The sequence below is a fragment of the Podarcis tiliguerta genome, assembly GCF_965153285.1.
Source record: "Podarcis tiliguerta genome assembly, chromosome: 11".
NCBI classification, from domain to species: Eukaryota; Metazoa; Chordata; class Lepidosauria; order Squamata; family Lacertidae; genus Podarcis; species Podarcis tiliguerta.
The window spans coordinates 20970166-20997969 of record NC_139544.1 but is presented as its reverse complement, the minus strand read 5'-3'; the positions used below and the strand labels follow the sequence as shown (position 1 = coordinate 20997969).

Sequence of the window (27804 nt, the reverse complement as noted above, 5' to 3'; positions counted from 1 at the left end):
CAAACTTCAGTGTGTATAGTGGGAGGGTTACCCTGTGGGAACCAGGGAATGCCTGTGAGCTTATGTGTACCTATGTAGATAATCCCTGTGTTGGATTTTCAAGGGGGAAAGTAGGATTTAGTAAATATCAGAACTATTCCGTGCCTCGCATAAAAATGAAACTGAACCACAACTCTGAATCCAAATTCTGAGTTGGATGCAGCAGTGCCCTTCCGCAGTTAGCAGCCACAGAAGAAGGGGTGTTTTGTGTCATTTCATGAGGAAAGTGCAACTAAATTCAGATATGCTCTGCTTCTTGCACAATGTGCGGTGGAAGCAGCAGCATGAGAACAACTGTAGAACCAAACTGCTATAGGAGTGTGAGATTTTCTGCAGACACGTTGTGATTGTTTTTCTCCTGCTTTGAATTCACTCGGCTGTACTTTTTAGTTCTGGACCTAAGCATTGTGGCTCCCTGATTTGTCTTACACTAGCATGTGGACAAATGAATCATCTTAAGCCAAATCTCCATGCTTAATTGTTAAAGGACTCCTAGCTACTGGTCTTCGCCTAGACATCTCAAGATGTTCCCTCTATTCATTGTGAGCTTGGTGACATTTTAACAAAGGCTTTCTTTCTCCGAAGGTTAATTAGTCATTGAACTACCAGCTGTAGCATATAATCATTTGTTGGAAATGGTTAAGCTTCTGGAGAATACACTGCACAGATCGTGTATGGCAGGGAGGAGCGGTGGAGTTCAAAAAATAATTTACGTGTTTTTGAAGCTCTTTTGTACATTTATGGAGGCCTGACTTTCTTTTTTCTTTCTTTTTTAAAAACCTCTTTATATCATGAATCACAGTTTGTTCTAAGCTTTTCCAGAAAAAATGGATTTATACTTGTCCTGACTCTGATCCAGTGCCAATAGGTATGATTCCCCCTATTAAAAATGAGAGGGTAGACTTGAAAAGGAAAGCAGAGTATATGGAAGACAGAATAGAGCTTGTATTGTTGGGAAAATGGGAACACAATAGTTCAGGAAGCAAAAGTGCAGCTATTCATTTGTCTTTTTAAAAAGAGCTACATAATGCTTCGTGCCAATCCCTTCTTTCCCGAAGCTAGTTTCTATGCAACCTTATTCAGCCAGGAAACAGGAGGTGGATTCAGTCCTTGAAAGAAAAGTAGGTGGTTTCTAGAAAAACCATTGTGTGTGTGTGTGTGTGTGTGTGTGTGTGAGAGAGAGAGAGAGAGAGAGAGAGAAGGTTCCAAAGGCTGAGATCTCTGCTACTGCAGGTGCTGAGAATCCCTTAGTGCAAGTATATCTTCCTGACGAAAGACTTACAGTATTTTGTTACGCACATCTTCTTCCCATGACGGACTCTCCTAGATGTTCTAGGCTGTTTTATTTAACATGGTTTCATTCAGGCTCTGAAAAGGGGTTAGACATAATATATCGTGGACATAATCTATCTTGATTTCGGCAGTTGACAGTCTTCCTTGCTGACCAGGTGGTAAAAAGTGGGCTGGATGCTACTCCAGTTAGGTGGGTCTACAACTGGTTGAAGAACCATCCCCATTGGGTGCTCAGTAATGACTCTGTGTCAGCCTTGAGGGAATTCTCAAGTGGGGTGCCACAGGGTTCTATCCTGGGCTCTCTGCTGTTCAGCGTTTTTATAAACGTATTTGTGAGGGTGCGCATGAGATAAATTTACCTTATAGAGGAAAAGTTCATTAAAGTCTTGTGAAGAGCATCCCAAATATTCATCTTTACAAGGATTTGTAGAGCTGCAATGTATTTCAATACAGATCAAATATTAATGTCAATAAATGTTTAATGTATAGAATCCCTATAAACTGTTACTAATGGAATGTCAGCCTTTACCCATTGTGGATAGAGCAAAGGGCAGATTGTACAATATTTCACTTTCTATGGGTTAATTAGATTTTAGGTAAGACTTTTATTAAAGTCCAAAGATAAAGTTTAAACAGGCTTCTGTTTTTATTAGATTTGTTCCTAATATAATTATACTGCCCTCCTTAATAGACACACTGATCAGTTCACTATAAATTGGCTTAGTTAAGCTCATTATTGCTATAATGTAAATGTTAAGTAGTGTTTTAACACTGATATTAATGATGCAACTTGTTTAAGTCTCCCTAGTTTGTTTTCATAACCAGCAGAGAAAACTGAAAACTTCTAATATCAAATAAGGAACTGATGTTTATGTGTCAGTGCCAAAACCCCACTGCATGTATCGGCTGCTCGAAGAATCACATCTCTTATGCTACCCTTTGTCTATGGCCTATAAAGTCCCAACTTCTTTTGCCTTCAACAGGATATCTGTAACTTACAGTCCTTAGTTTCCCAACTAAAGAATATTAACATTCTGTGGAGAACTAGCGGGGAGCTGTTTAACATATTGCCAATACTTTCAGCTTTATCCTCCTTTGTTCCTTCTCATTGTGGCAGGGGGAGAAAACAGCAGACACACAAATGATGTGCAGAATCACTGGAGCAAGAAGATTCTCTTCCTGTGAGACCAAGTGGCCTGGTTTGCACGTCAAACCTTGGCATAGTGCAAAAGCGTGAACATACAGGCTCCAACAAACCATGGTTTGTCCTTGGTTACAACTCATGGCTAGTCTGGATAGAAGTTAACCAGACGGGTTGGGATGACATACTAAGGCATAACATGGCGTGGCAGCAAAAAGAGATGGGGAAGAGTGAAGTAGCTACAAGCTCCTCTATGGGAGTCTGTGCATTCACGCTTAACCAAGGTTTCACTTAATGTAATATGCAAATCAGGCCATTGTGGAGGGAAGGAGGGAGAAGAATTGCAGATGATGTGGAAGCAATTGAACGTGCCATTAAAGTAACTCTTAAAGTGTGATATTACTGAGGGTGGGATTCACCTGATGAGTCTTGTCTGGAATTTTCTTTTGTGTGCAACACAGCTTTTCTCCCTCCTGCTACCCTCTATGCCACCCAAAATTGGCTCTGGGGGGTTTGAGAGAACCCTTAGAATAGCATGTGGAAGGAGGAGAGAGGAGATGATTCCATCTGGGAAACTGAAAAGTTCGCATTGACTGAACGACTGCCTTAACATGACACTGAATTTCTTCCCAACTACAGAGACACTGATAAAATCAAATTATATCATTTTGCACTAAACAACTGTACTTCTTTTGTGTAACCATACTGTTTTCTTTTCCTGTTTCGTCAATAGTGTGACCATTATTGAATAAGGTATTACAACTCTTTGGATTTTGTTTTATTGCTCTTTCCAGGGTGCTGGTTGCACTGCACTGGTGGTAGCTGTGGTAGCAAGGAAATTAGAACTTACCAAAGCTGAAAAACATGTGCATAATTTCATGATGGATACCCAGCTAACTAAAAGAGTAAGTCACAATGTGTGGTTTGGGTTTTTTTGTATGTGTAATAGAAAGCAAATATTTTGCTTTGTTTTTCACCATGATCACAGATAGTTCTAGGGATAGATCTTGAAAGATGCTACTGAATTATTGAATCTTTAAGTTTCATGTCAGCTTTGAGTGTTTTGTCCACTGTTGGTAGATGTGCGGTCTCTCTTAAGGAATAGCAAAACAGAAGCAAATATGTGGAATAGGTCCTGGAACATGAGCTGAAGGCACATGATAAACCAGGCATAGGCAAACTCAGCCCTCCAGATGTTTTGGGACTACAACTCCCATCATCCCTAGCTAACAGGACCCGTGGTCAGGGATGATGGGAACTGTAGTCTCAAAACATATGGAGGGCCGAATTTGCCTATGCCTGTGATAAACCAATCTTAGTAAATCTAAGTAGGTATGGTACTGATCAGTGCCTGGAAGTGAAATTTCCAAGGAAGCCTTATGTTTTCTGCCTTGATTCCATCATGGAACAAAAATGAGATATGATTGTAGTGACAAACAGGCAGCCAATTTAGTCTGACTAGTTGTCCTTCAAACCAACTGCTCATCTGCTTAAAACAAAACAAAACACGACTGGCATTCAGTGTCTAACAATTCCTGATGTTGTGGTGGTGGAAATGTACTCTCAGAGTGCTGATCAGATAAAATGATCTTGTGAGAAACAATGCTTGTCTATTTGGCATTCCAGTTTTATCCTAACCACATGCTTTAAAAAAATTAAAATATATTACATACATCCGGGAAAAGTGCATCCGTCTGTATGGCAAGTCAAGATTTTTGCAAATTTCCTTAAAGATAGCTCAAAAACTTCACCTTTTTTTTGAGATTTAGCAAAAAAGCTTAACAACTTTTGGCAACCCTGCTATATAAAGCCATGATCCAAAATGTCAAGTATGTTTCCTCGTCTTGCCTATGGAAAAGATGTTCCATGACAACACAGGAGAGAAGGGAAATTCCTGTATGGGCAGTGGGGAAGGCAAGGGGGTCAGCATGTTAATCAGACCTACTGCGTCATAATGTATGAACCAGAATTCCCAAGATGCTGGGTGTGGATAGTCACTAATGGAAGTGCCAGCAGAGGCACAGAACTTAGACGGTTGTGCTCTTACTACCTTAGCTCTCTACAGCACCTGGTCTCAGAAGGAGACATTCCTGTAAATATTTATGATAGATAACATGTGCTAGGGAAGACTCAAAGGGACGTGTAATGCTGTTTCAATCAGCCTGGTGTTTTCTTTTTTTAAAACAGGTGAAAAATGCAGCTGCCAATGTACTCAGGGAAACATGGTTAATTTATAAAAATACAAAGCTGGTGAAAAAGATAGACCATGCAAAAGTAAGGAAACATCAGCGCAAATTCTTGCAAGCTATTCACCAGTAAGTACCATTTTGGCTTGTCTATTTCCCCCTTATCCAGGATGCTGTGGTAATCTGACAGGTTCAGTTTCTAGTGTGGATGTTGCTGTTCTGCCGATAGGGCAGCTGTCCCAAATCCACCTTCTGCCTGTTTCTGTTCACTTTATCTCAAGGGTGTGGGAGGAAAACATTGTATGTATCTCAGTGTGTCCCTGAATCGCCATCTCATTGATGGGAAACAATAGCATTTGAGATGGATATGAAATGAGGTGCACAATCTAATTCACATACAGATTATACATACGGTTTTTAGAAGGAAAGATATCTGAGACTCTTCATGAAGTTTCCATGGATTTCCAAGGCCAGGGGAAGAGAAAGCAGAAACGTTGTGGAAACAAATGAACAAGTTTTTCACATCCCTGACTCTTCATGTGTGATCCAACCACCCTTCCTTGAATATAGATTTTCTTTGCTAAAGCTTCCTACACATGATATTTTGGAATAAGAATGAATCTAGTACGTATTGCAAAATAGATTTGAATATCAATAACATCCTCTTGTGATTTTTCTGGCAGGTGCTAACAGCCGACAAAAGAATCTTTTACTATATTATCCATCAGTCAATAGCCCCTTATTTTATTATGTGATATATAAGTTTAATATAAATTTTTTTTTTACCATTTTTAAAATTATTGCAACCAGTAGGTTCTACTACTGTGCCAATTTTAGGTAATGGGTAAAGAATGTAATCATTTCCTATTGAAATGATTGGTTCATTTTAAAATCAATGTTATTGCTGCAGCAAATATTACACTTGGTGAAAAGATAAATGGTGGGATAGTTGTCTTTATTTTGGCACCCCAAGAAATTAGCCACCTTATGGTCTATTCATTTAGGGTATGTGGGGGAATTAGTTCCTGATACGAGCTAATCTTTGGAAACCGCAGGCTCCTTGCAGATATAATGGAAGCATTGCTGATTCCTCATTCATACCTGACTTTGGAGAGTGCTCAGTCACTGTTATGTTAGAGCAGGAAGAGCTCGCCACAAATTGGGCTACATAAAACTAGTGGCAGATATTAATTGCTGCAGGTTTCTCTTCTTCACACCCTTCCTCTGCAGCACATAGAGAGTTCTTGGGAGGAGGAAATGGCCAAAGAGTATGGAGCTTGGTGAACTAGCAGTAGAGATATAGTGTAATGTTATTTCCTTTTCTGCTTCAGAGGAGGGATCTGAAAAGGGCTAACTCATTAAGGGCTAACTCATTAATGGTTACATACTATGCTTAAGTTATAAAATAAAATGTACACAATGAGTATTAGTTCAGTTTAGCAAAGATGTGAGGTTAAATGCTGCTGTCTATAGAAAAGCTGTTTCTACAAGAAAAGGGGGGGCGTGTGGGTGGGTTCCTGAAATAGTGAATTACAAAATGAGCTGAAATCAGGTATTACAATATTGTGATTTAGTGGGATTCTTACTTCTGAGTGTACATGTTCAGGATTGGACTGCAACCTCTGCAACAGGGATAGGGAGCCTATGTGCTACAATTCCCATACCCTTTGACCATTGGTCATGCTCGCTGTGGCTGATGAGAATTAGATTCCAAAAGCTCCTAGAACGCCACAGGTTTCCCACCCTGCCCTACTGTGATCTGGCATCACATCAGTCTTCATGGAATAGTCCTCTTTTCACATCAATATGGCTTCTAATAAGCATGGGGCAGGGTAGCTATTACCTACCAGGTGCTTGTCTTCATTTTAATTTAATATGTGATTTAGCTTTGTCTTCTGACCTTACTTTCTATGTGTCCCTTGCTAGAAGTATTCAGACTTTCAAAAATATGTGTGGATTTGCCAATTGATGTGCTAGAGCTTTGTTCTCAAAGGAGGTGATGCAACTTTATCCCTTTAGTTTCAAAAAGAACTGCAAATATTTGTTCATCACCTACTATTGAGTAAGAAACTAAATGAAGTAATTCCCATAGTGGCTACCTTTCCTTGTTATGCAGAGTCAGGTTTCTGTTTTACTTCTGAATTTTCATTTGTCCTGCGTCATTTGACCTCCCAAGTCAAACAAAGTGGGTTAAATTGTATTCTAGCAAAATACAGTGGTGCCCCGCAAGACAAATGCCTCACAAGACGGAAAACCCGCTAGACGAAAGGGTTTTCCGTTTTGGAGGTGCTTCGCAGGACGAATTTGCTATGGGCTTGCTTCGCAAGACGAAAATGCCTTGCGATTCCTGGTTTTTTTTCCCCTCCCCCCCCTTTTTCCCAAGCCCCTAAGCCGCTTAACAGCTGATCGCTAAGCCGCTTAACAGCTGATATAAGCTGCTTATCACCTGATCTAAGCCGCTAATAGCCTTTTAGCAGCTAAGCCGCTAATCCCTTAAGCCTTTAATAGCCGCTAATCCACTAATAGCGCTAATCCACTAATGGGCTTGCTTCGCAAGACGAAAAAAACCGCAAGACGAAGAGACTCGCGGAACGGATTCTTTTCGTCTTGCGAGGCACCACTGTAGGGGAATGGAACCAGTCATATCCTGTTGGATGCTAACATTCAGAATGATAAGTTTGATTTTCTATTTCTAGCTGAACTGTGTAGTTCTCCTTTTTGATTCATGGTGATAGTCTTCATTCACATATTCATATGTTTTCCTTTAACTCCCCTTAATGACCCCCTTTAAAGGTTAATTCTAGCCTACTCAACACTTGATGTTGGGAGGGAAGATGGAAATAAAATGTACCAATACTAAGTCTCTTAACTTTTGAGAATCCTGGTAATATTTCAGCTATCAATTCTTCCCATGTATGGATGGCATGTGGGAAGGGGGCTGAGGTATTTAGGTGCCACTGATATCCCTCCGGCCAGAATAACATGTGACGTTAAATGTTTAACATAAACAAGCAGCATTCTAGTGCACAGTGCTCAAAGGTCCATCTGTCATTTCTCCCCTACTCTTGGCCACGCTCTGCCAGGAGAAACAAGCCACAAACCTTGACTCAACACACGTGCCTGAATTCAGAACATGTGTCGAGTCAAGGTTTGTGGCTCTAAACAAACCACAAGTAGTAGCCAAAGTTTGTTATTGGCTTATTGCTCATGGTTTGTTTGGGAGAAACAAACCACAAGCCTAGGTTTGGATAATATGACTAGCCAAGGCTCGACTTTTTATTCCCCCAAATATAGCACACCCAAGAGCAGGGGAGGAGTTAAGCAGGGACTTCCACCAGCATGCTGCTTGTTTGCATTAAGCCATAGTTAAAAATTAAGCATGGTTTAATGTGATGCGTGAACGCAGCTAATGTCTGCTTGTACCACAACGTATGAAACGTCACTGCTTACTTTCAGAACATGGTGAAATGTGGTATAGAAACTGAGAGTATAATTGCTGACCCAGAAAGTGCTATGGAGAAAATGTATGAACTACAAGCTCCATAACAGAGCACATTGCGCTCACAAGAAGACCATCCCTTGTGTTAATTTGTTTTAGTCAATTTTACAGTTTCTTTTCTTTTGTTTTGTCTTTTTATTTCAACAATGAAAATAGAGCTCGGAAGTAAGTTGTGTGAGCTGTTCCTTTCAAATTTGCAGAATTTACCACTGTCTGCATGCAACAAATGGATACTTTATTTGTGAATTTCAATAGTCTGGTTGCTACTGTGGAACTGCAATCCAAAGTCATGAATTTCTTCTGTGATAAGTGAAGTTCGGAAGGAAGGAATCAGAGTATCAATATTTCTTAATTTTCAGAGAAAGATCTGGCTAGTATCATTTTTAATCTGACTGTCGCAGCTAAGAAATGATCAGTTTATAAAAAGGTTTGCTCCACCTAAGTCACAACCAAGGCTGATATACACACCTTGAAGATGCAAATCTCTCTTTATCAACATACATTTGCAAGAGAGGTAAATAATCAGCATAAAAATTATACCATTTATTTATCATATTTCTCCAAATGTTCATATAGGGAGGGAAAGGAGAGTAGAAAGCTCAACCTAAAATGTCCCTAATTGGCTTTCCCTCTTCAGAAGATAACTGATGACCTAAAGTATACTTTCAAAAGTTTATACAGACAAATCTACACATCTGATGTATACAGACCAACAATCTTGTTTGATTTCTTTCAGCGTTGTCCCTTATAGACCCTGTTTGCACATAACAGTAAGCCAAGCCATGGCTAAGCATGAATGAGTGAACGTGTGTCTCCTTAGAGGAAAAATCACTGGCACTTCACCCCTCCCCACTCTTGCTGCTGCCATGCTAGCAAACATTATGCCATTGATTGGCTTAGCAGTACATCTAAAGCTAGGCTCAAGGTTTGCTTCCAAGACAAACTAGAAATACAGGGGCAAACTTTGGTAATATGGTGCCCTGAGCAAGGACAAGATTTGGCACCACCCAAAAAAAATAAATTATTAATTTCACAATAATTCCTTTTGGTACAGTTCCTTTTTTAAATCAATCTTCTCAGTAGGTACCTGTATAAATATAGGAATTATTATTATTATTATTATTCATCCCCATAACTTGGTGACTTGTGCAGGGGAACCGCCCGCACTGTCCTAAATCCGACACTGACAAATGATAAGCCAAATCTAAACCTTGGCTACAAAGCATAGTTTGTGTGATTGAGCAAAACCATGAGCCCAGAATCAGGCATAATGCTAAGCCAAACCATGGCTTAGCTCTGGATAGTGGAACAGCAACAGGACAGCTCATTTACACTTAGCCATGGTTTGACTAAGAGAACTGGGTCACAGTATCACTTAATAATTTTATGTGTTTCTGGACATGCATTATTCCACCTCTTGAAAATGTGAGCTTGAGTGCCCCTCATACCTCCCACAACAATGCTGAACTTGTGTGACTGCAGCTGTAAGCCCATTCATTCTCATTCACCCCATCAAATTGAATGCACAGTGCTGAAGGGGTGGGCTTTAAAAGGGAATCCTAAAACAACTGGATTCTGGGATTGTGAAGAAACCAGCTTTAGCTTCTTTTAAAATAAAGGTAAAGGGACCCCTGACCATTAGGTCCAGTCATGACCGACTCTGGGGTGGCGGCACTCATCTCGCTTTATTGGCCGAGGGAGCTGGCATACAGCTTCCGGGTCATGTGGCCAGCATGACTAAGCTGCTTCTGGCAAACCACAGCAGAGCACAGAAACGCCGTTTACCTTCCCGCCAGAACGGTACCTATTTATCTACTTGCACTTTGACGTGCTTTCGAACTGCTAGGTGAGCAGGAGCTGGGACCGAGTAACGGGAGCTCATCCTGTCGCGGGGATTCGAACCGCCGACCTTCTGATTGGCAAGTCCTAGGCTCTGTGGTTTAACCCACAGCACCACCCGCGTCTCACAGTTTATTTTATCTATTAAAATAAACTGTGAGAATAAATTCACAAGTTATAAGTTGCGAATAAGACAATGCAATGGCGCTGATACAACACAAAATAAATAAATAAACGGATTCCAATTATTAATGAGGTTTAGGACAATGACCTGGAAAGAGGAACCACATGAGATTAATGCCTAAGTTCAGGATAGCTTCATTTCTTGAACGAGATCATGGGCATGTTGTGAACTGAATAACGTTCTCACACACTTACTTGACCACACAACATCCTGCTGGCTTGGACACACAAAGTCCTTCATTGCCCTTGTAACTTGATGATGATAGACTGCCTTTATAAAGGAGACAAGCCTACATCCTGGCAGGGCAGTATCCATGTCCAAAATACACAGAGCCTGTAAGGCCTCCACATTTAGTTCAGCAAAACAGATTTACCTGTACAAAAGAAAAAGCATGGAGAGCTGCCTCCTCACTTGAACTGAATGGGAAAGCTATTATGGAGCTCTTGGTGTGTGCTTTGGTATAAATAGAGAATTTTGCATTGGACTGTTTTATTCCTTGAAGCACATAACCCTTAAGAAAAGAAGAAGAGGAAGGAAGCCACTTACACCAATATAGCCAATTCACAATTTGCATCAAGACTTTACATGGATAGTACTACTGATTTAAAACTTTTGTGTTCTCATATATTTGGAGAGGGGGAAAAGATTAATAGTCTTTGTCAAACTCACTGGCCATATACCCCTAAACAAACACACATTTTCATACTACAGTTCAGAATAATCATCTTGTTTTTCTTACCCTGCTCAGCTGATTAACATGAATGGAATTACTTGGGCACCAAGGGGAAAACTATTCCCATGAGGCTCTTTTATACATATACAATACTTCATGGTGTTCTGGTTTAATCACGGACAGATAAACTGGCCAACCAAACCTACTAGGAAAATTGCTATGCACATATGTACAAAAGCATTCCAAGTCAGAGACATTGAGGACTGTGAAAGTAATAAATTAACAAGGAAAACTGTTATGCACATTGCAAACAATTAAAAGTATTCCAGGTCAGCGACACTGAGGACTGTGAAACTAATATATTAACAATGATGCTCTTTATTTAGCTGCTGGTCAGATAAAAGCTTTTAAAAATTAACAAGGAACTCACTTATCACTGTATTTTCATCAGGTTCAAACACCTCCTAACCAAATCCATTTCAGACTGAAGAGGGCTTATACCTGTATCTAATCATGTAGGCATATGGAAGAGGACGAATGATTACTCAGGCAATAATAAGGAGATTGAATTGTCGTTCATTACTTCCTATGCCTACTTGCCAGGATACTGGAGCTTTAAGGAATGTTTTGGCTTTCTTTCATACACTATGAATAAATCCTTACCTCCCACTTTGAATTCAGCGTTAACCATGGCAATTAGTAGTCTCGGGGACATCACATTTTCTTGCTCTCTTCTTTCTTTTTTGCGGTGTTAAGGAAGCATGCTTTTTTTCATTGTACCAGACACATAACCAGTTATGACTGTACACAAAGTATTCAAGACATTGTCCATGCAGTTATCTGTTTAGATGCATGCTGTATTCAAGTTTGAGGAGCTGGCAAAAAAAAATCTGTTATCTGACTTGGATTTTCAATCTTTTAGATTAAGAAGTGTTAAAATGGAACAGAGGAAATTGAACGATCAGGCAAACACTTTGGTGGACTTGGCAAAGGTCAGTGTAACAACACCGGCTTTTGCTTTTGTATACTGTACTGGCATTTTGCTTTTGTATACTGACATTCATCGTTTTGCTAAGGTTTAAGGTAAAAAGCCAACTCAAGCTCTATAAGCCTATTCCAGTGAACTCCCTTCTGTTATCATAGGGGACAAGTCAACATTCACAAATGGTTTAGCTTCTTTGAGGAAAGCAAAAGCTCACATGTAGCTGTGGGAAACTACTCACACGGCTTTGGGACAGGAGATGCTCTTTGAGCAGGTGACAAGGAACAGAAGAGAGTGTACAAATAAATGGGACTAGATTTTATAAGTGGCTTTTGAATGCTGCCTTCCTTGTTACCATCCAAATTGCCAAAATGGAGTGGAGTCTCAGGGCCACTTTACACATTAAAATTGTATGCTTTGCAACTAAAATGCTCTGCCTATGCACTGGAAAGGCTATGCACATTTTCAGCCACATATCTCCCGATTTAAGCATCTCAGGGAGGACCTGGGATATGCCTCAGCTCGACACTGGATTTACACACAGTGCACGAAGCACATTTGCCACTACATAATGTGTGCAGTGCTCCTTAGAAAGATGAAACTCTCTTTACTGTAAATGTTGAGGGAAATTGAAAGCATAGCTGGTCTAACAGAACCCATTTGTGGGTAGAGAAGCTTTTCAGCTTCTGCTACAAAGAGTATTTGTTGAACTGAGTCACATTTCTGCATCTCCGGATTTCTGAAGGGTTTTCCAACCCACCTCATTGTTTGCTTGAAATCTCAAAAGTGCGCCACTAAGGAATCACAAGCTCCAGCTGAATTGCACCTGTGCAGTAAAGCTTGGAATAAAAACACTTTCTGAAGCTGGTTCGTGCTAGTTGTTTGTGAAGCTGCTGGTTTATGAAGTCACAGTTTGTGTTGCTATTTTCCTGTTTCTAAGCGATGAGTGTTTCAATTGCTGCGGAACAACCTTGCTTGCTCAAACGTCTCCCTTTCCCTTTTTCTTTCAGACTCAAAACATCATGTATGATATGATTTCTGACTTAAACGAAAGAAGCGAAGACTTTGAGAAGAGGATTGTTACTTTGGAAACAAAATTGGAAACATTAATTGGTAGCATTCAAGCTCTCCCTGGACTGATTAGCCAAACAATCAGCCAACAACAAAGGGATTTCCTTGAAGCTCAGATACAAAACTATGATAAGCATGTCACCTACAGTGCAGAACGATCGAGGTCCTTGTCTCGGAGAAGGAGGTCGTCCTCCACAGCACCACCCACTTCATCAGAGAGTAGCTAGAAGAGAATAATATAACCACAAAATAAAGACTTTTTGCCATCATATGGTCAATATTTTAGCTTTTATTGTAAAGCCTTATGGTTCTAATCAGTGTTATCTGGGTTCTGATGTCAGAATTCTGGAAACCTGAACACAAAGTTTTAGGCCAAAATGAGTGAAAACTCTCTCTCTCTTTTTTCCTTTCAGATGCACAGTGAATGCACCTATTATTGCTATATAGATTGTTCCTCCTGTAATTTCACTAACTTTTTATTCATGCACTTCCAACAAACTTTACTACTACAATATACAATATAATAAAAGGGTTAATTTCTGCACATAGTTGCTTGATCACTTTGATGTTAACATTCCTAATTCTTAATACTTTTTTTATCCCAATGCTGAAAATGCTTCAGTTGTTAGAAAACTGAGCTCATTTTGTATTGTCGTTCCAATAAGATCTAATTTCACATGCTATCTATGCAGCAAAAAGGGGGGAAAGTGTATGACATGTTAATTTAACAGAGTGTGTTGAAGTTTAATTTTCCTTGACTGTAATCCTGTGCTAGTTTACATGCCGGTTAATCTAATTAACCAAGCAGGGTCACATGTCCGTGATTGGTGCAGGATTCCAGACTGTTTGCACACACCCTAGAACACTTATACCAAATCTGCATGTCCATTTTTCATTATGCCAGCTCAAGAACTGGCCAAGTCACTTGTTAAAGTAGTGGCTTTGAAGCACGTCGGTGAGAACAGCTGTCCAATGCCCACCCACCCCATTCCAAAATCCCATAGGATTGCATGCTATATTCTCTTCTAGATTATATATGACAAATAGCTGTTTACTAAAAACTGGGGATAGGGCTGTTAATATACTACTCCAAACCATTTAAGAAGTCTTCAAATGTGTTTAAATGAAAGCGGGTGGGGTTAGTATATATATATATATATATATATATATATATATATATATATATATATTCATGTAAGAGAAAGTGTCCATTGACCAAAATGTATTGGCATCTCAAAATATTGTGTGTCTCTTGTGCGTCAGTGGGATCATCTGTAAATCCTCCCATTTAGCAAAAGTTATCCAAATCTGTTCATAGTGTTCCATTCAGGCAAACAGGGTGATGAATTTGAACACCTCTATTTCTAAGAAATGCCTGCTGTCTTTAGTCATGTAATGATGTAATGGAAGACAAAAACCCACCTCCCACTCCCAAGCAAGTGTTTCTAGTTTTGTCTGGCCCCAGTTATGACCATATTTGGGACTAGCCTGTAGCATTACAAGCGAGTCCTAAAAATGGATGTACCTGAATGTGCATAGGCAATAGCATGTCTCTCTTAGGACATTTTTCTTGATAAAAAGGGATGCAAATAATGAAATACTGGATTGACCTGGAGCAAATTGCCATGTGTCCAACTGTGCAGCTCTAGAAAGACCCAAATGCAGTAAAACAATTAATTGCAGCTGGCCATTTTCCTCACCTGAGTATTTGGCCAAGCACACACATACAAACAGCTTATCAAATGCAGAACATAAAATGCAGCAAGGGGGGAAAACACAATTAATAAAAAAATAATCATTTATAAAAGTACTTTCTGGCTGTGGTGCGTGCATTTCCAGATGAGAAACTGAATGCCCTTTTCAGTCATTTTGGGGTATTTTATTAAACTGAATTTTCATTACCTCTTTTTGGAGGTCTCTTCTATATAGCTAAGGCCTTTTCATTGTATAGAGAAACCCTATGTTAAGGTGGCAAACATTTCATTGCTGCTTGGAACTACACAGATAACAAGCACAGGTTATCTTACTGCATGTCTTGTAAAGGATGCTAGCCATTTCCTCTTCCCCAAGGTGAAGCCTTATTTACATTAGAGGAGGGAGAGGTGATAGCATGCAGAAGTGGGCAGGATATTAGTGGACAGAATTGAAATGAGGGCCATGCTTCAGGTGAGAGGTGCCCACATCAAAAAGGTAACTAACCTGGGCAAAAATAGTCAACGTCACTGGGTGGAAATAGTCAACGTCACTGCATGGAACACTCACTCCAGCCCTAGTCAAAGCATCATGCAATCATCTTTTGAGGTCTGCTTGATAAAATATTCCAAGTCTCATTTTCATCTGTAAGTTCATGCCGCCTAAGCACAGAGTGGATCACAAAGTGAAGTATAAATCTACATCAATGAGTGAAGTAAGTATTTCTAGCACTATTGCATTGCAGTTAGTGGGTGCCATTTACATGTGCGTGCATTGTGTGTTTGGGGTCAGAAAAAAATCAGACCATTGCTGAAACCCAATGGAATGGGACTCAGTTGGAATGTAGAAACTGAGAGGTACAACCTGCTCAAAACAAATAGATCAAGGGAGGAAGAGTAGCATCATATGTAAAGGATATGTACACTTGTGAAGAGATCCAAAACTTGGAGAATGGAAGGGAGATTCAGAGTACATTGGTAAAAATTGTAGGAGATCAAAACAGCGGTAACCTTACTGAGAGTGCCTGCTATGGACCTCCAAGCCAAACTAAAGGCTTGGTTGATGACTTCCTAGAGCAGATTACCAAGCATTCAATAAGGAGAGATGTAGTAGACATGGGAGACTTCAGCTATTCTGATATCTGTTGGAACTCAAACTCTGCCAAGAATGTAAAGTCCAACAAATTCCTGAATTGCCTCGCTGACAATTTCATTTCACAAAAGATGGAAGAAGCAACAGGAGGGTAGGACTCAAACCAATGGATTGGAGTTACAAGAAAGAAGATTCCAACTAGACGTGAGGAAGAACTTTCTGACAGTAAGAGCTGTTTGACAGTGGAACAGACTCCCTCGGAGGTTGTGGACTCCTTCACTTTTAATGCAGAAGTTGAATGGCCATCTGTCATGGATGCTTTAGCTGAGATTCCTGTATTGCAGGGGGTTGGATTAGATGACCCTTGAGATTCCTTCCAACTCTACAGTTCTATGATTCTATGTTTCTATGACCGGATTCAGCCTGATTCTCCCTTTCCCAAGCAGTTGATGGGCAGGTTTTCAATTGTTAAACAGGATTCAGTAAGTGAATCTCCAGCAGGTGAGTAAGGAAGGAGTGTCATGGCCTGAGTGCGCACTAACGCATGCCCAGCCAGAGTTAAACACAAATGTTTACTCCTGAACATCTATGGGTCATAACAGGATCCAGGTGACTACCTCCATGCAAATGTTGGGTGGTGCTCAAATAGAAGCTGGTTGCAGGGTGCATTCTAGATTTGATCCAGTGCTCCAAATTACTGTGAGGCTATCTAACCTAAAGCTTCCAGATTGGATCTTTCCCTTTTATCATCCATCATAATTAAAGCACCAAATAGATAGATATCTGTTAATATTTTTATAATGTGCTGTAATAAGGGCTTGCCCATACTGCTTGTCCTGTGCCTTGAAAGCATGGGTCTGAGTGGTTTTTCATTCGTTCCACCACTTTCCGCAGGAAAACCCGCTGTTTACCACTGCGTTGGAACAAACGACAATCCGCAGGAAAAAACCCAATTGACATTTGTTGTGATTCAGTGGTAAACAGCAGGGGGAGGTGGCAGGAATAGCAGAAATGTGGCCAAACCCAAAGTCAGTCCTTACTCTTCCTTGCAATGACAACCTAAACTGAATTATGTTTGCTGATGGAAATATGCACATGTCTTGATTTCTGGACTAACCTTTCTTCCTTTTACTCCAACAGGATCTGGAAACATGTAAGTATATTACACTTTTTACTTCCTCTGCTTGTATAGCATGGCTTAAACTGGACGATGGCAGGTAACCTTTTGTCCCAACAATTAATTGGGTGACTTTTCTCTTTCCACTCACTACTTGAAAAACTTTCCTCTTTCTCCAGAAATAAGCTCTTGGCTGCATCAATTTCCTGTGATCGCTGGTGCTTCTTTGACATCAGAAATCTCAGGTGTTTGTGCACTTCAGATACCTGACCTGCATTAACCTGCTCATTTGAGTGGGTGCTGCAAGATGTTGTAATGGCCACTAGCTTGGGTGGTTTAAAGGGGAGTTCTGCAAATTCCTGGAAGGGGTGTGTGTCTGCCAATGGCTAGTAGTCATGACAGGAAGTGATGATTGTCCATTGTGGAAAAAGTAACCCATCTACCATCTATATGAAAGTAAATGAATTCATGTCACCAAATGTGGATGCTGTGTTAATTCTGAATGGCAGGTGCATGCAATCAAGGCACTATGAAACCCTGTAATTCTGTGATTACACTATGTAAGCATGTGGATTAGGGACGCGGGTGGCTCTGTGGGTAAAACCTCAGGGCCTAGGACTTGCTGATCGCATGGTCGGCGGTTCGAATCCCCACGGTGGGGTGCGCTCCCGTCGTTCGGTCCCAGCGCCTGCCAACCTAGCAGTTCGAAAGCACGTCAAAGTGCAAGTAGATAAATAGGGACCGCTTACCAGCGGGAAGGTAAACGGCGTTCCGTGTGCTGCACTGGCTCGCCAGATGCAGCTTGTCACGCTGGCCACGTGACCCGGAAGTGTCTGCGGACAGCGCTGGCTCCCGGCCTCTAGAGTGAGATGAGCGCGCAACCCTAGAGTCTGTCAAGACTGGCCCGTACGGGCAGGGGTACCTTTACCTTTACCTTTTTTAAGCATGTGGATTACTATCTAGCTCAGAATTAGTATCCTGAGCAATGCAGAATTCTCATTTCCAAAAAAGCAAAATTCTATCCCTTAATGGTAAACAAATAGGCTTCAAATGTCTTGGCAAAGCTTGATGAAATGCTGCAAGCTACAGATGAGGTACAATTAAATAAATGTGCTTAGTTAGCATAATTCCTTAAAGTCTCAGAATTCAGCTTTTCGTGGTACAGAACCCATTGTTGTGTTGGAGAATTGTCACTATTCCTCCCCCACCCCAGCTTTCAGATTTTAAATGCCAGCACATTTGCATTGGTTGGACTTAAAACAACCTCTTTGAATGGCGAGTGTTCATGAATGACCGGCACCTGATAGCCACACTTAGTACTTCTGCACAGGATGTCTAAGGTGAAGCCAGGGAATATTGAAACATCCAGAATGGGCTGCCATGTTCTCTTGGCACCTTAACATTTAAGGGCCTGTCAGCAGCATGCTTTTCAGTCATTCTTCATTGGTGCAGTTAAAGGACAGAGTTTTATAAAGCATTCAAGAATCATTTAAGCAGCCATATGTCATGCTCTGCTAGATCAATCTGCAGCATATGTAGCATTTTCCTCTTTCTCCCCAAATTCATTTGACTATTTTCCTAACCACTGTCATTTGTGCCTGTCTTCCCTACACCTAGCTGACAATTTCTCTACTGTGTTTTTTTCCTTTTGCCGTTCTCCATCAATCAATGAGAAAACAAACTGCACTTGAAAATTATAAAAGGGGAGGAAAAAAATGTTTATGAAATTCTCAGGGGTAGAGTGCAAGGATTTTTGTTGTGCCTACTTTATTTTTTACCACTCTTTCTGTTTCTTTAAAAAATATATTAAAGGATAGTTAACAAGGGTGCAAGGGGTTTGTGCGTGGACAGACAGAGTCCCCCCAAACCCTGGGCGGTCCTCGTGTGGAATAACGACTCAAGACAACGTGCTATGGGATTAAAATTGGCCACAACTTTATTATGTTTCAGATGTGGGTAGACCTTGGCTCAGGCATTGGGCGTTTATCCCTCCCAGTCCCCTGCTGGGGATCTGGGGAACATCAGGGTTATCCAGAGTGGGGGGGGGTGGGCTGGCTCTGGAGAACATATGTTCAAGCAGAGAGAGCCCACCCCCGTTACGCCGCCATCGCAGGGGAGAGCAATGACAACCTCTCGGCATACGGCCAAAGCCTCCCCTCAAAACAACCCCTTTAACAGGGAACCCTGGTATCGCCGCCACAAAGAGAAGGGGGGCGTGAGTCACCGCTACATGCCCACCCCCAATTTAGGGAAGATAGACTAAAGGATTCCTGATACCGCCCAAGTTGTGATGTTTTGCTACAGGAAGGCAAACCTGCCAATGCAGGAGAATTCCTTTCCGGCCCTTCAACAGCGACCTTGACGTACCTGTGAAGAAAAGGTTAACCTATAAAAAAGGAGTCTTAACTGAGGGTGGGGAGGGTGGGAGAAGCCCTGGAGCCAACTGACGATTCCCAGGTAAGATCCTCCCCCTATTGTGTGGGCAGGGTGGTCCCTCCCCCTACCTGGCCTGATCACCTTGGCAACGCCTCCCCTGGTGGGATTGGGCAACTGGCTGAGGTACGCGGAGACCTCCAGGTATCCCACCTGGGGAAGGTGAAGCCAAGCCTGTGTTAATGGTGCCGTGTAGGGTCCAGGGGGCTGCGTGCGACCACGCAAAGGGCGCCCCCCATTTAATGTGGGGAGCGGTCATTGTGAGTGGCCTCTCTTCCACCCTTCAAAGCATCTGTCCAGGAACCTACAGCCTCCCTTTGTATTCTCACATCCTGAAAACCTGTGAAGCTGCTATTTGCAGTGCTAGTGGGCACTGGCAGTCACTCCCTCATTGGCAGCATCACTTTCCTGTGATCTCTGATGCTCTTCTGGCATCAGTAATCTCAGGCGTTTCTGCACTTCAGGGACCTGTCCTGCATTAAAGTGCTCATTTCTACAGCTGCCACAAGATGTCATACCGATGGCCTCTGGATTAGACAATTTTAAGGGGGCGTTATACAAATTCCTGGAAGGGGCATGTGTCTTGTCAATGGCTATTAGCTTTGGAGGAGCAATTTTCATTTGCAGCGCAGAAAACGAAGGAGGAAGAATTAAACTCTCCCTCTCCACCTGCTGCGTTCCTAATAATTATCAAATCCAGTGACTGCTATTTGCATTTTTTGAAATGAGCACATTAAATGCAAGGGCATGTTTAATGCCACATCTATATTGGCCCTTAATCTATGCTAATATTTAATTTGGGAGGCTCAAGGATCCTGTTGTGGAAATGAATCATGCATACTCACTGAGTAGTGGAGGGGAGGGAGAGAATCGCAAAGAGCTTTTACCTGGTAAACACATTTGCTTTGTTTAGCCTTTTATCAGGAGGAAGAAAACTGCAAAGCAAGTTTCCTTTTTTTAAAAAAAAAAAGCAGGGAACAGCTTGTTTCCATGACATTTATACAATAAGCTATATCTAAATGACAAGCAGATTGGTGGAAAAACAATGTTTAACTGCCCTTTTCTCCTTTGATCCTTGATGTCTTAAGTAAATGAAAAGGCACAGGTTTATAGGCAAAGATCACCCGTTACGAATTGACAAGCTGCACAGAATCCTGAAAGTATGAGAATCCAAGATGTGTATCGCTGTCCAGAGTAACATTAGATCTGGACCTTCAAAGGTAAGGCATGGCTGGGGAAGTAGCCAGTTGGTATGGGCAGAGTTTTCTCATTTCTGACTCTGTTACACTTGCCTCACACAGGGGTCTTGGCCTGCAGTCAGAGAAAGTAGAACACCCCCCAACATGTGGAAATAAACAAGACGACCCACAGTGGGAAAGGTCAGAGAGGAAGGAGACCCTGCCGATACCTGACCTAACCCAAAGACTTCCTTTTGAGAACTCTTCCTCAGAAATCCGTGATTAAACATCCCCTTGGAACATCAACTCCCCAAAGGAGCTGCAAGAACAACATAGCCATACAGGTAAGCAAGAAGGGCTCATCATGGTTCCAAGCATGACTTCTAAGCATCCCCTCTTCTTCCCCCAAACAAGGGATACAGTGCTGGCCAACACCAGCCCCGATGCAGCTTACCTGGCCATGGCTGGGGCAGCATGCACAATGGCAGTGAGGTTGGGGTTGTGTAGGCACACCAGCATAAGCATCAGATTGGCTCCACCTGTGCACCCACACAACCCCCAATCTCGCAGCTGCCCTTACCCACTCTAGCCCATCCAGGTGATCTGCCATGACACCAGTGCCAGGAAGGCAGCTCTGCAACCCTGCCCCGCCATGTTGGCTGAAACTGCCCTAGAGCAAGCACAGGCAAACTCGGGCCCCCCAGATGTTTTGGGACTACAACTCCCATCATCCCTGACCACTGGTCCTGTTAGCTAAGGATGATGGGAGTTGTAGTCCCGAAACACCTGGAGGGCTGAGTTTGCCTATGCCTGCCCTAGAGTGTTTCTCCTTCCACTTAAATGTGTTGAAATTATACGGACTAAACAACTCTCCCTTACGCAACAATCAGCAGCAGTGCTTCCTGAAAAAGGGGCTGCCACCACAACTCCGTGAGCTTCTGCTATGGAATGGGAAAGGCAGCGAGAAGCACCCCTGTGAATGAACGCAAAATGCTAAAAATTCCACTGGGGAAAATGGTTATGTCCCTGTGGAGATGGCAGTATATAGTCAGTAGCTCATGTGCTTCTGGCTTGCACTCTTTATGAAGATTTGAGGAGTGAAGTTATTAAAGGTAAAGGTAAAGGTACCCCTGCCCGTACGGGCCAGTCTTGACAGACTCTAGGGTTGTGCGCCCATCTCACTCAAAGAGGCCAAGGGCCAGCGCTGTCCAAAGACACTTCCGGGTCACGTGGCCAGCGTGACATCGCTGCTCTGGCGAGCCAGAGCCGCACACGGAAACGCCGTTTACCTTCCCGCTAGTAAGCGGTCCCTATTTATCTACTTGCACCCAGGGGTGCTTTCGAACTGCTAGGTTGGCAGTCGCTGGGACCGAACAGCGGGAGCGCACCCCGCCGCGGGGATTCGAACCGCCGACCTTTCGATCGGCAAGCCCTAGGCACTGAGGCTTTAACCCACAGCGCCACCCGCGTCCCCGTGAAGTTATTACCCCTCTATTATTGTCCATGTCGGGTCGCTCAACCATTGCTACTGTGTCCTTTCTTTTAGCAGATCAGGTGACAGCAAAAACTGCAAGGTTTTTAGCGGGGGCAATTAGAATAAGATCTATTATTTGTTTATTGATGTAAAGCCCCAAAATGTATTTTCTCTGGTTAAGTTTTTACCTCTACCTTCAGTACATTTATTTTATTTTATTTCATTGCTGTGGCTGGTGGCTGGTGCAAATAAAGATTCTTCTCCTGCAAAATTTTTAGCGGGGGCAATTAGAATAAGATCTGTTGTTTGATTACTGATGTAAACCTCCAAAATGTATTTTGCATAGTTAAGTTTTTACCTCTTTCTTCCGTACATTTTATTTCATTTTATTTCTATGGCTAGTGGCTGATGCAAATAAAGATTATTCTTCTTCTGAACACAAAATGCTGTACTCCAGCTATTCCTACAACTAGGTGAGTGCACGGCCAATGGAAGAGTAGTGAGTTTGACTGAAGCAATAGAAAAGCCCCTGTGTGAGGACATCCTTTCTCAGTTATGCATTTTCAACAAACCCCCGGTTTCAGCTCCTACCCCATTATCTCTAAACTTACCAGGCCTTTCTCATCTCTCCACAGGAAATGATGTTCCCTCACCAGTGCCAGGAAGACCACAAGTGATGCAGCGGAAGTGGTGGTTGGCAAGAAGTCAGATGTTCAGATGTGGGGCTGCTGCTGTTTTCTTCTCAGGGGTCATGTGCCCTTCAAGAAATGCATGGCAAACAATTACATTCATGCACATCACAGGGAAAGATGGCACCCTCCAATCCTGTTACACAGCTTCAAAAGGCACAGTGACTCTGCAAGAAGAAAAAAGATTGACATCCAGGACTCGCTCCACAACTGATCATTCAATAATAATAAAAAATAGCCCCCATGTTTCAGCTGTGTCTCTTATTCTAGTGGTTAGCAGATTGAAATCCTTCCCCCTGACTGCTCATCTGAGAGGACTCACAGTGGCAGTGTTGCATAGATGAGGAGTTTCTTCATTGTCACACCATACAAGGTCTGAGGGAGTGCATCTGTGGAGCACCAATATTCTCCTGAATGCCCCCATACTGCTAGTGATAAAGCCGAAATCTGCATGAAGTGTGCAGGGTGGGGAGCAGTAAATAACAAGGTCTGTTGAGTAACTACCAGGCCCAGGAAATCAACCTGATGAAAATGTGGGGAGCATAACTTGGAGGGGTGAAGGAGGTTGGTAAATATCAAAGGTATCCTGGGGCACTGCGATGGGGTTAAACAAGCCATTCCCAACTTGGTGTCCTCCAGCATGGCCAATGTTCTGGGGTGATGGGAATCAAAGTCCAACTGTAAGACAGCAGGTTGGGGAATGCTGGATTAGATTAGACCATGGCCTTTGGCCAAGAGTATTGTTAGCCCAGAAATGGAAACAACAAGAGATTCCGACGAAAGAAGAATGCAGACGAAATTAATGGACTATGCAGAATTGGACAAAATGACAGGAAGGATTCGAAACCTGCGGGACCAGAGAGTTACAGAAGATTGGAAGAAGTATATGATTTATTTGAAGATCAACTGTAATCAACAAATTACGCTAGTAGGACTACAAGAAGTTTTGTAAGGAGAAATATATGAAGTGTTACAAAGTAGAAAAATATAGAGATATTGGTTATGAGTTTGAAATGTAATAGGGAAGATAAGAAATGCATACTGAGAGATTAGACTGGAAATTTTTCAGACAGGATTGATGGAAGTCAAAAATTTGAATAAGATGTAAAAGTATGTTTAATTACTGTTGAAAATGATATGTTTAAAAAACTAATAAAAAATTATATTTTTTTTTAAAAAAGATTAGACCATGACCTCAGCAGGGCACTTGATTGACTACTGCGCTGCACTTTTTCAGGTCATGTGTGTGTATTGTCTCAGCCCTTTTCCTGGGATCCAGTAGTCAGTGGTTGAGCCTTACATGCTAAGCTCATGGCCTCCCACCAAACTCTTGATTCCAAGAAGGACCCTTACACTGCTGAGATTCCCCTTTCTTATTCATGGGGATTTGGAAGCAATGAATCATTTATCAGTCAGACCCCTTGGGAGACTATGAAGGCCCGGTTGTGTGTTTCTCTTCTGGGACTCTGTAGCTTTGTTGTTGGTTGCTGAAGCAGGAGACCTGAAGTCTAATCCCACTGCGTCGTCCTTTTCCATTTGAACAGAGGCCATATCAACATCTTCCAGGGACAGGAAACAAGCCTACCGCTCCAGTTTACCGTTACATTGCTCTTTCCAAATGAACACCTAATATCGGTCTCTCCTGTGACCTTGCTGTTGTCCATATGGCTCCCTTGCTTTTGCTTGTTCTGCTTACATAGACAACAGTATAAACATGTTGTGTTACAAGCATTGCCTGTGGGAACACACTGGTACCGCAATGGGACTCAACCCTTCTCCCGGGGAGCTTGTTTCTAGGTTCTGCATGTTGTCAGCTCGTCATGGCAGTATGTTTGTGCTTTGTATGCAAGAGAAGGTGTGGGGTCAACTCTGTTACATTGCCACTGCATTCTTTCCATTGCTGCGTTGTTTGGTTCTTCCCATGGCTAATGTTGGAGCTTTGCTGCTAGGTTTGGGTGATTGCTGGGTGATAGGGGAAGAAGGATCAGTCAGGTTTGGTTCTCAGTTTCTCATTTTTCCTATCTTAAATTCAGCTCTCCACATACAGTCCCTTTCAGCATTTTTTAATTTCTATATCCTGATGAAAATTCATCAGCATTTTGGTGTGACTTCATCCTGGTCCTCCCTTTTTGCATGCAATTTACCCCAATATAAAGCATATTTGGTATGTTATTTTCAGTAATACAGTGGTACCTCTGGTTACAGATGCTTCAGGTTACAGACACTTCAGGTTACAGACTCAGCTCACTCAGAAATAGTACCTCGGGTTAAGAACTTTGCTTCAGGATGAGAACAGAAATCACGTGGCGACAGCGCAGCGGCAGCAGGAGGCCCCATTAGCTAAAGTGGTACCTCAGGTTAAGAACAGTTTCAGGTTAAGAACGGACCTCCAGAATGAATTAAGTTCTTAACCCGAGGTACCACTATATATTCCTTTTTATGCACATATTGCAAACAACTACAATTACCGGAACAGTTGTGGGGTTGGTTCAGCATTAAGAGCCGTGACTAAGCTTTGAGACGGTTCTATTCTGTTGTGGAACAAATCATACCATGACAGCATGAACATAGCCATTGGTTGCAAACCCAGCCTTAAGGCTCAAAGGCCTTAATCCCCAAGTCACACTGATGCAATCCCATTAAAGTTACCAGCGGCTTCAGAATAAGAGCTGATTTGCATGGTGCTTAAGTTATTTTGTGGCCTGGGAGAGATGTTTGTGAAGTCCATGTCAAGGAGAAGATCTCTGAGCTTTCCCAATCTTGTCCTCCATGCACACTGCTATGGAGAATTAAACGCAGCTGCATAATTTGCACAGTATTTGCACTTTGATACCAGGGAAACACCAGGGAGAAAGTCAAAAGCAGCAGCAATCAGCAGGAAAGAAGCAATGGTGACTTTCACTCAGAAGCTCAGTAGGACTTACTTCCAGGTAAGCATGCACAGAACTGAACCCTTTATTTCTAGAAACAGGCTCAGACTCCAGCTAACTACCACGAGGGTTGGGAAACTGTGGCCCTCCAGATGCTTGAACTCCCATCACCCATGACTCCTGCTGACTGAGACTGATGGGCATTGGAATCAGGGCCTTTTTTTCAGCCGGAACTTGCTGGAACTCAGTTCCGGCACCTCTCAGGTGGGCGCCATTATCATTCTAAGAGAATGAGGGTGGTGTTCATGGTGAGTTCTGGCATCTCCCTTTCTAGAAAAATAGCACTGGTTGGAATCCAACAACACATGAAGAGCTGTAGGCTCCCCACTGCTGATTTACCTGGAAGTAAGCCTATTGAATTTAGTAGTTAGGTATGGTAAAGGATGGCACTGTCAATATCTTTTGATTTGTGTGGAACAGCACTTTTTCACAAGGTGACTTCATTTTAGTCCTAGTCCTAGTCCACAAAGATTGATGCCATGATAATTACTTTATCTTTAAGACATCCCAGGACTCATGACAGTTAAATTAGTGCTCCCTCTTTCTCATATATGTTGCCTGAGATATGTACATCATCTTTTCACAGACAACCAACAACAAGTTCTGCACTTCATTTTCTCCTACTAGGAACAATCCTAGAGGCTTCAATGTTGCTAATGTTTATCCTTTGAAATTATTTTTATATTCAAGTCTTGAAGCCTAAGAGCAATGTTCTTTCTCTGAAACAAAGGAACTAATGAATTCTGAGAATCTCATTAGCTATAGCCAATGCAGTGCGGTGGTTAGAGTGGCAGATTTAGTTAAGCATGTCAAATTTCAGTTGCTCAAATCAAGGTAGCCTAATTTATATATTATGCAAATGGTTTGCTAATTCAAATCTTACTCTGATTTTTGAGAACAAAAATATAATTGCTGAGTTCTAAAACATCTGCACCTGTTAATGGAAGGTCGGGCTTCTGTATGCAGTCAGGCACTGGATTGGAACTATGAGGGAATCTACACTAAAATATCGGCTCTCTCTATTATTTTCATGAGCACCTATTATCTGGGCCCCAGGGAAGACTCCCAAATGTGGTTTCAAAATGAACCAGGAAAGATTTTCTTTAGACAATGGGTATGTCATTCTAGCCGTGTTTTGCCTCTTTTGACTATCGCTGTTTCCCAAATATATTTTGCATTCTGTCTCTTGTTCTCTAGGGGCTCAAGACTTTTATTTTATTTTTAAAAGTATGAATATGGGGCAGTTAATAGTCCACATGGGCAACAGATGGCATGGCTAAAATTCAGACAAAACCTGACAGACCAAGGTTTGAAGCTCATTAGATGACCTTGAGCCAGGAATAATATTTATTTATACATACATATATACATACATACCCTGCCCATCTGGCTGGGTTTCCCCAGACACTCTGGGTGGTTCCCAACAAAATATTAAAAATGCGATTAAACATCAAATATTAAAAACTTCCCCAAACAGGGCTGCTTTCAGATATCTTCTAAAAGTCAGATAGTTGTTTATTTCCTTGACATCTGATGGGAGGGCGTTCCACAGGGCAGGCGCCACTACCGAGAAGGCCCTCTACCTGGTTCCCTGTAACCTCGCTTGTCGCAGCGAGGGAACTGCCAGAAGGCCCTCAGCGCTGGACCTCGGTGTCTGGGCTGAATGATGCAGGTGGAGACGCTCCTTCAGGTATACAGGACCAGGGCCTTTTAGGGCTTTAAAGGTCAGCACCAACACTTTGAATTGTGCTCAGAAATGTACTGGGAACCAATGTAGGCCACTCTCTTTCCACCTAATTTGCATCCTAGGATGCACCCATCACCAGTGTGAGGGTTAAGATAATAATGTAATAAAATTAAATCATAGGCACAGAGAATTTGTTTTGTTTTGTTTTTACGAAAACCAGACTGACATTTTCTCATTGAAATGTTATTTCCATTTCTTAACATCATCCAGAAACATTATTTTAATTAAAAACTCTGTTGCTACATGACTTGCCCCTTATTGCACCATCTTTAATAGTAGCATTGCAGTTCCGGACACATTGCAGTGGAGGTTCTTCTGCCTCATTCAGTGACTTTTATACCCTTGAGCAGAACCCAAACCATTTGGAATGTTGCAAACATCAGCATCGGATCTGAACAGATGCATTGAATCACCTGCTTTCGCCATTAGCTAATGCCTTTCCATGCTCTAAGCAACAGCATGTCTACTGCACCCTTATGGAAAGGTAGACTAGATCCCCCTTCTCTCATCCTAGCTTTCTCCTCCTCAGCCCTGCTACGGATCCC

General features: G+C 42.1%; 1 protein-coding gene and 1 long non-coding RNA gene across 5 annotated transcripts in view; both read left to right on the top strand.

Annotated features, from left to right (window-relative positions):
• Window positions 1–13451, top strand: part of KCNN2 (potassium calcium-activated channel subfamily N member 2) — a 90025-nt gene extending 76574 nt beyond the window's left edge. For all 3 annotated transcript variants that reach the window (XM_083403891.1, XM_083403892.1, XM_083403893.1), the window contains 4 exons: window positions 3268–3378; window positions 4661–4788; window positions 11777–11846; window positions 12847–13451. In XM_083403891.1, the coding sequence (XP_083260017.1) occupies window positions 3268–3378; window positions 4661–4788; window positions 11777–11846; window positions 12847–13134 (597 nt within the window). In that variant the 3' untranslated portion in view covers window positions 13135–13451. The remainder of the gene's footprint in view (window positions 1–3267; window positions 3379–4660; window positions 4789–11776; window positions 11847–12846) is intronic.
• A 5796-nt stretch (window positions 13452–19247) lies between these two features.
• Window positions 19248–22833, top strand: LOC310660131. Of its 2 annotated transcripts, XR_014503223.1 has the most exons (3): window positions 19248–20763; window positions 22296–22366; window positions 22529–22833. It is a non-coding gene; the product is annotated as an uncharacterized lncRNA (long non-coding RNA). The 2 variants fall into 2 exon arrangements; XR_014503224.1 differs by having other exon boundaries at window positions 22296–22833.
• Window positions 22834–27804: the final 4971 nt, after the last annotated feature.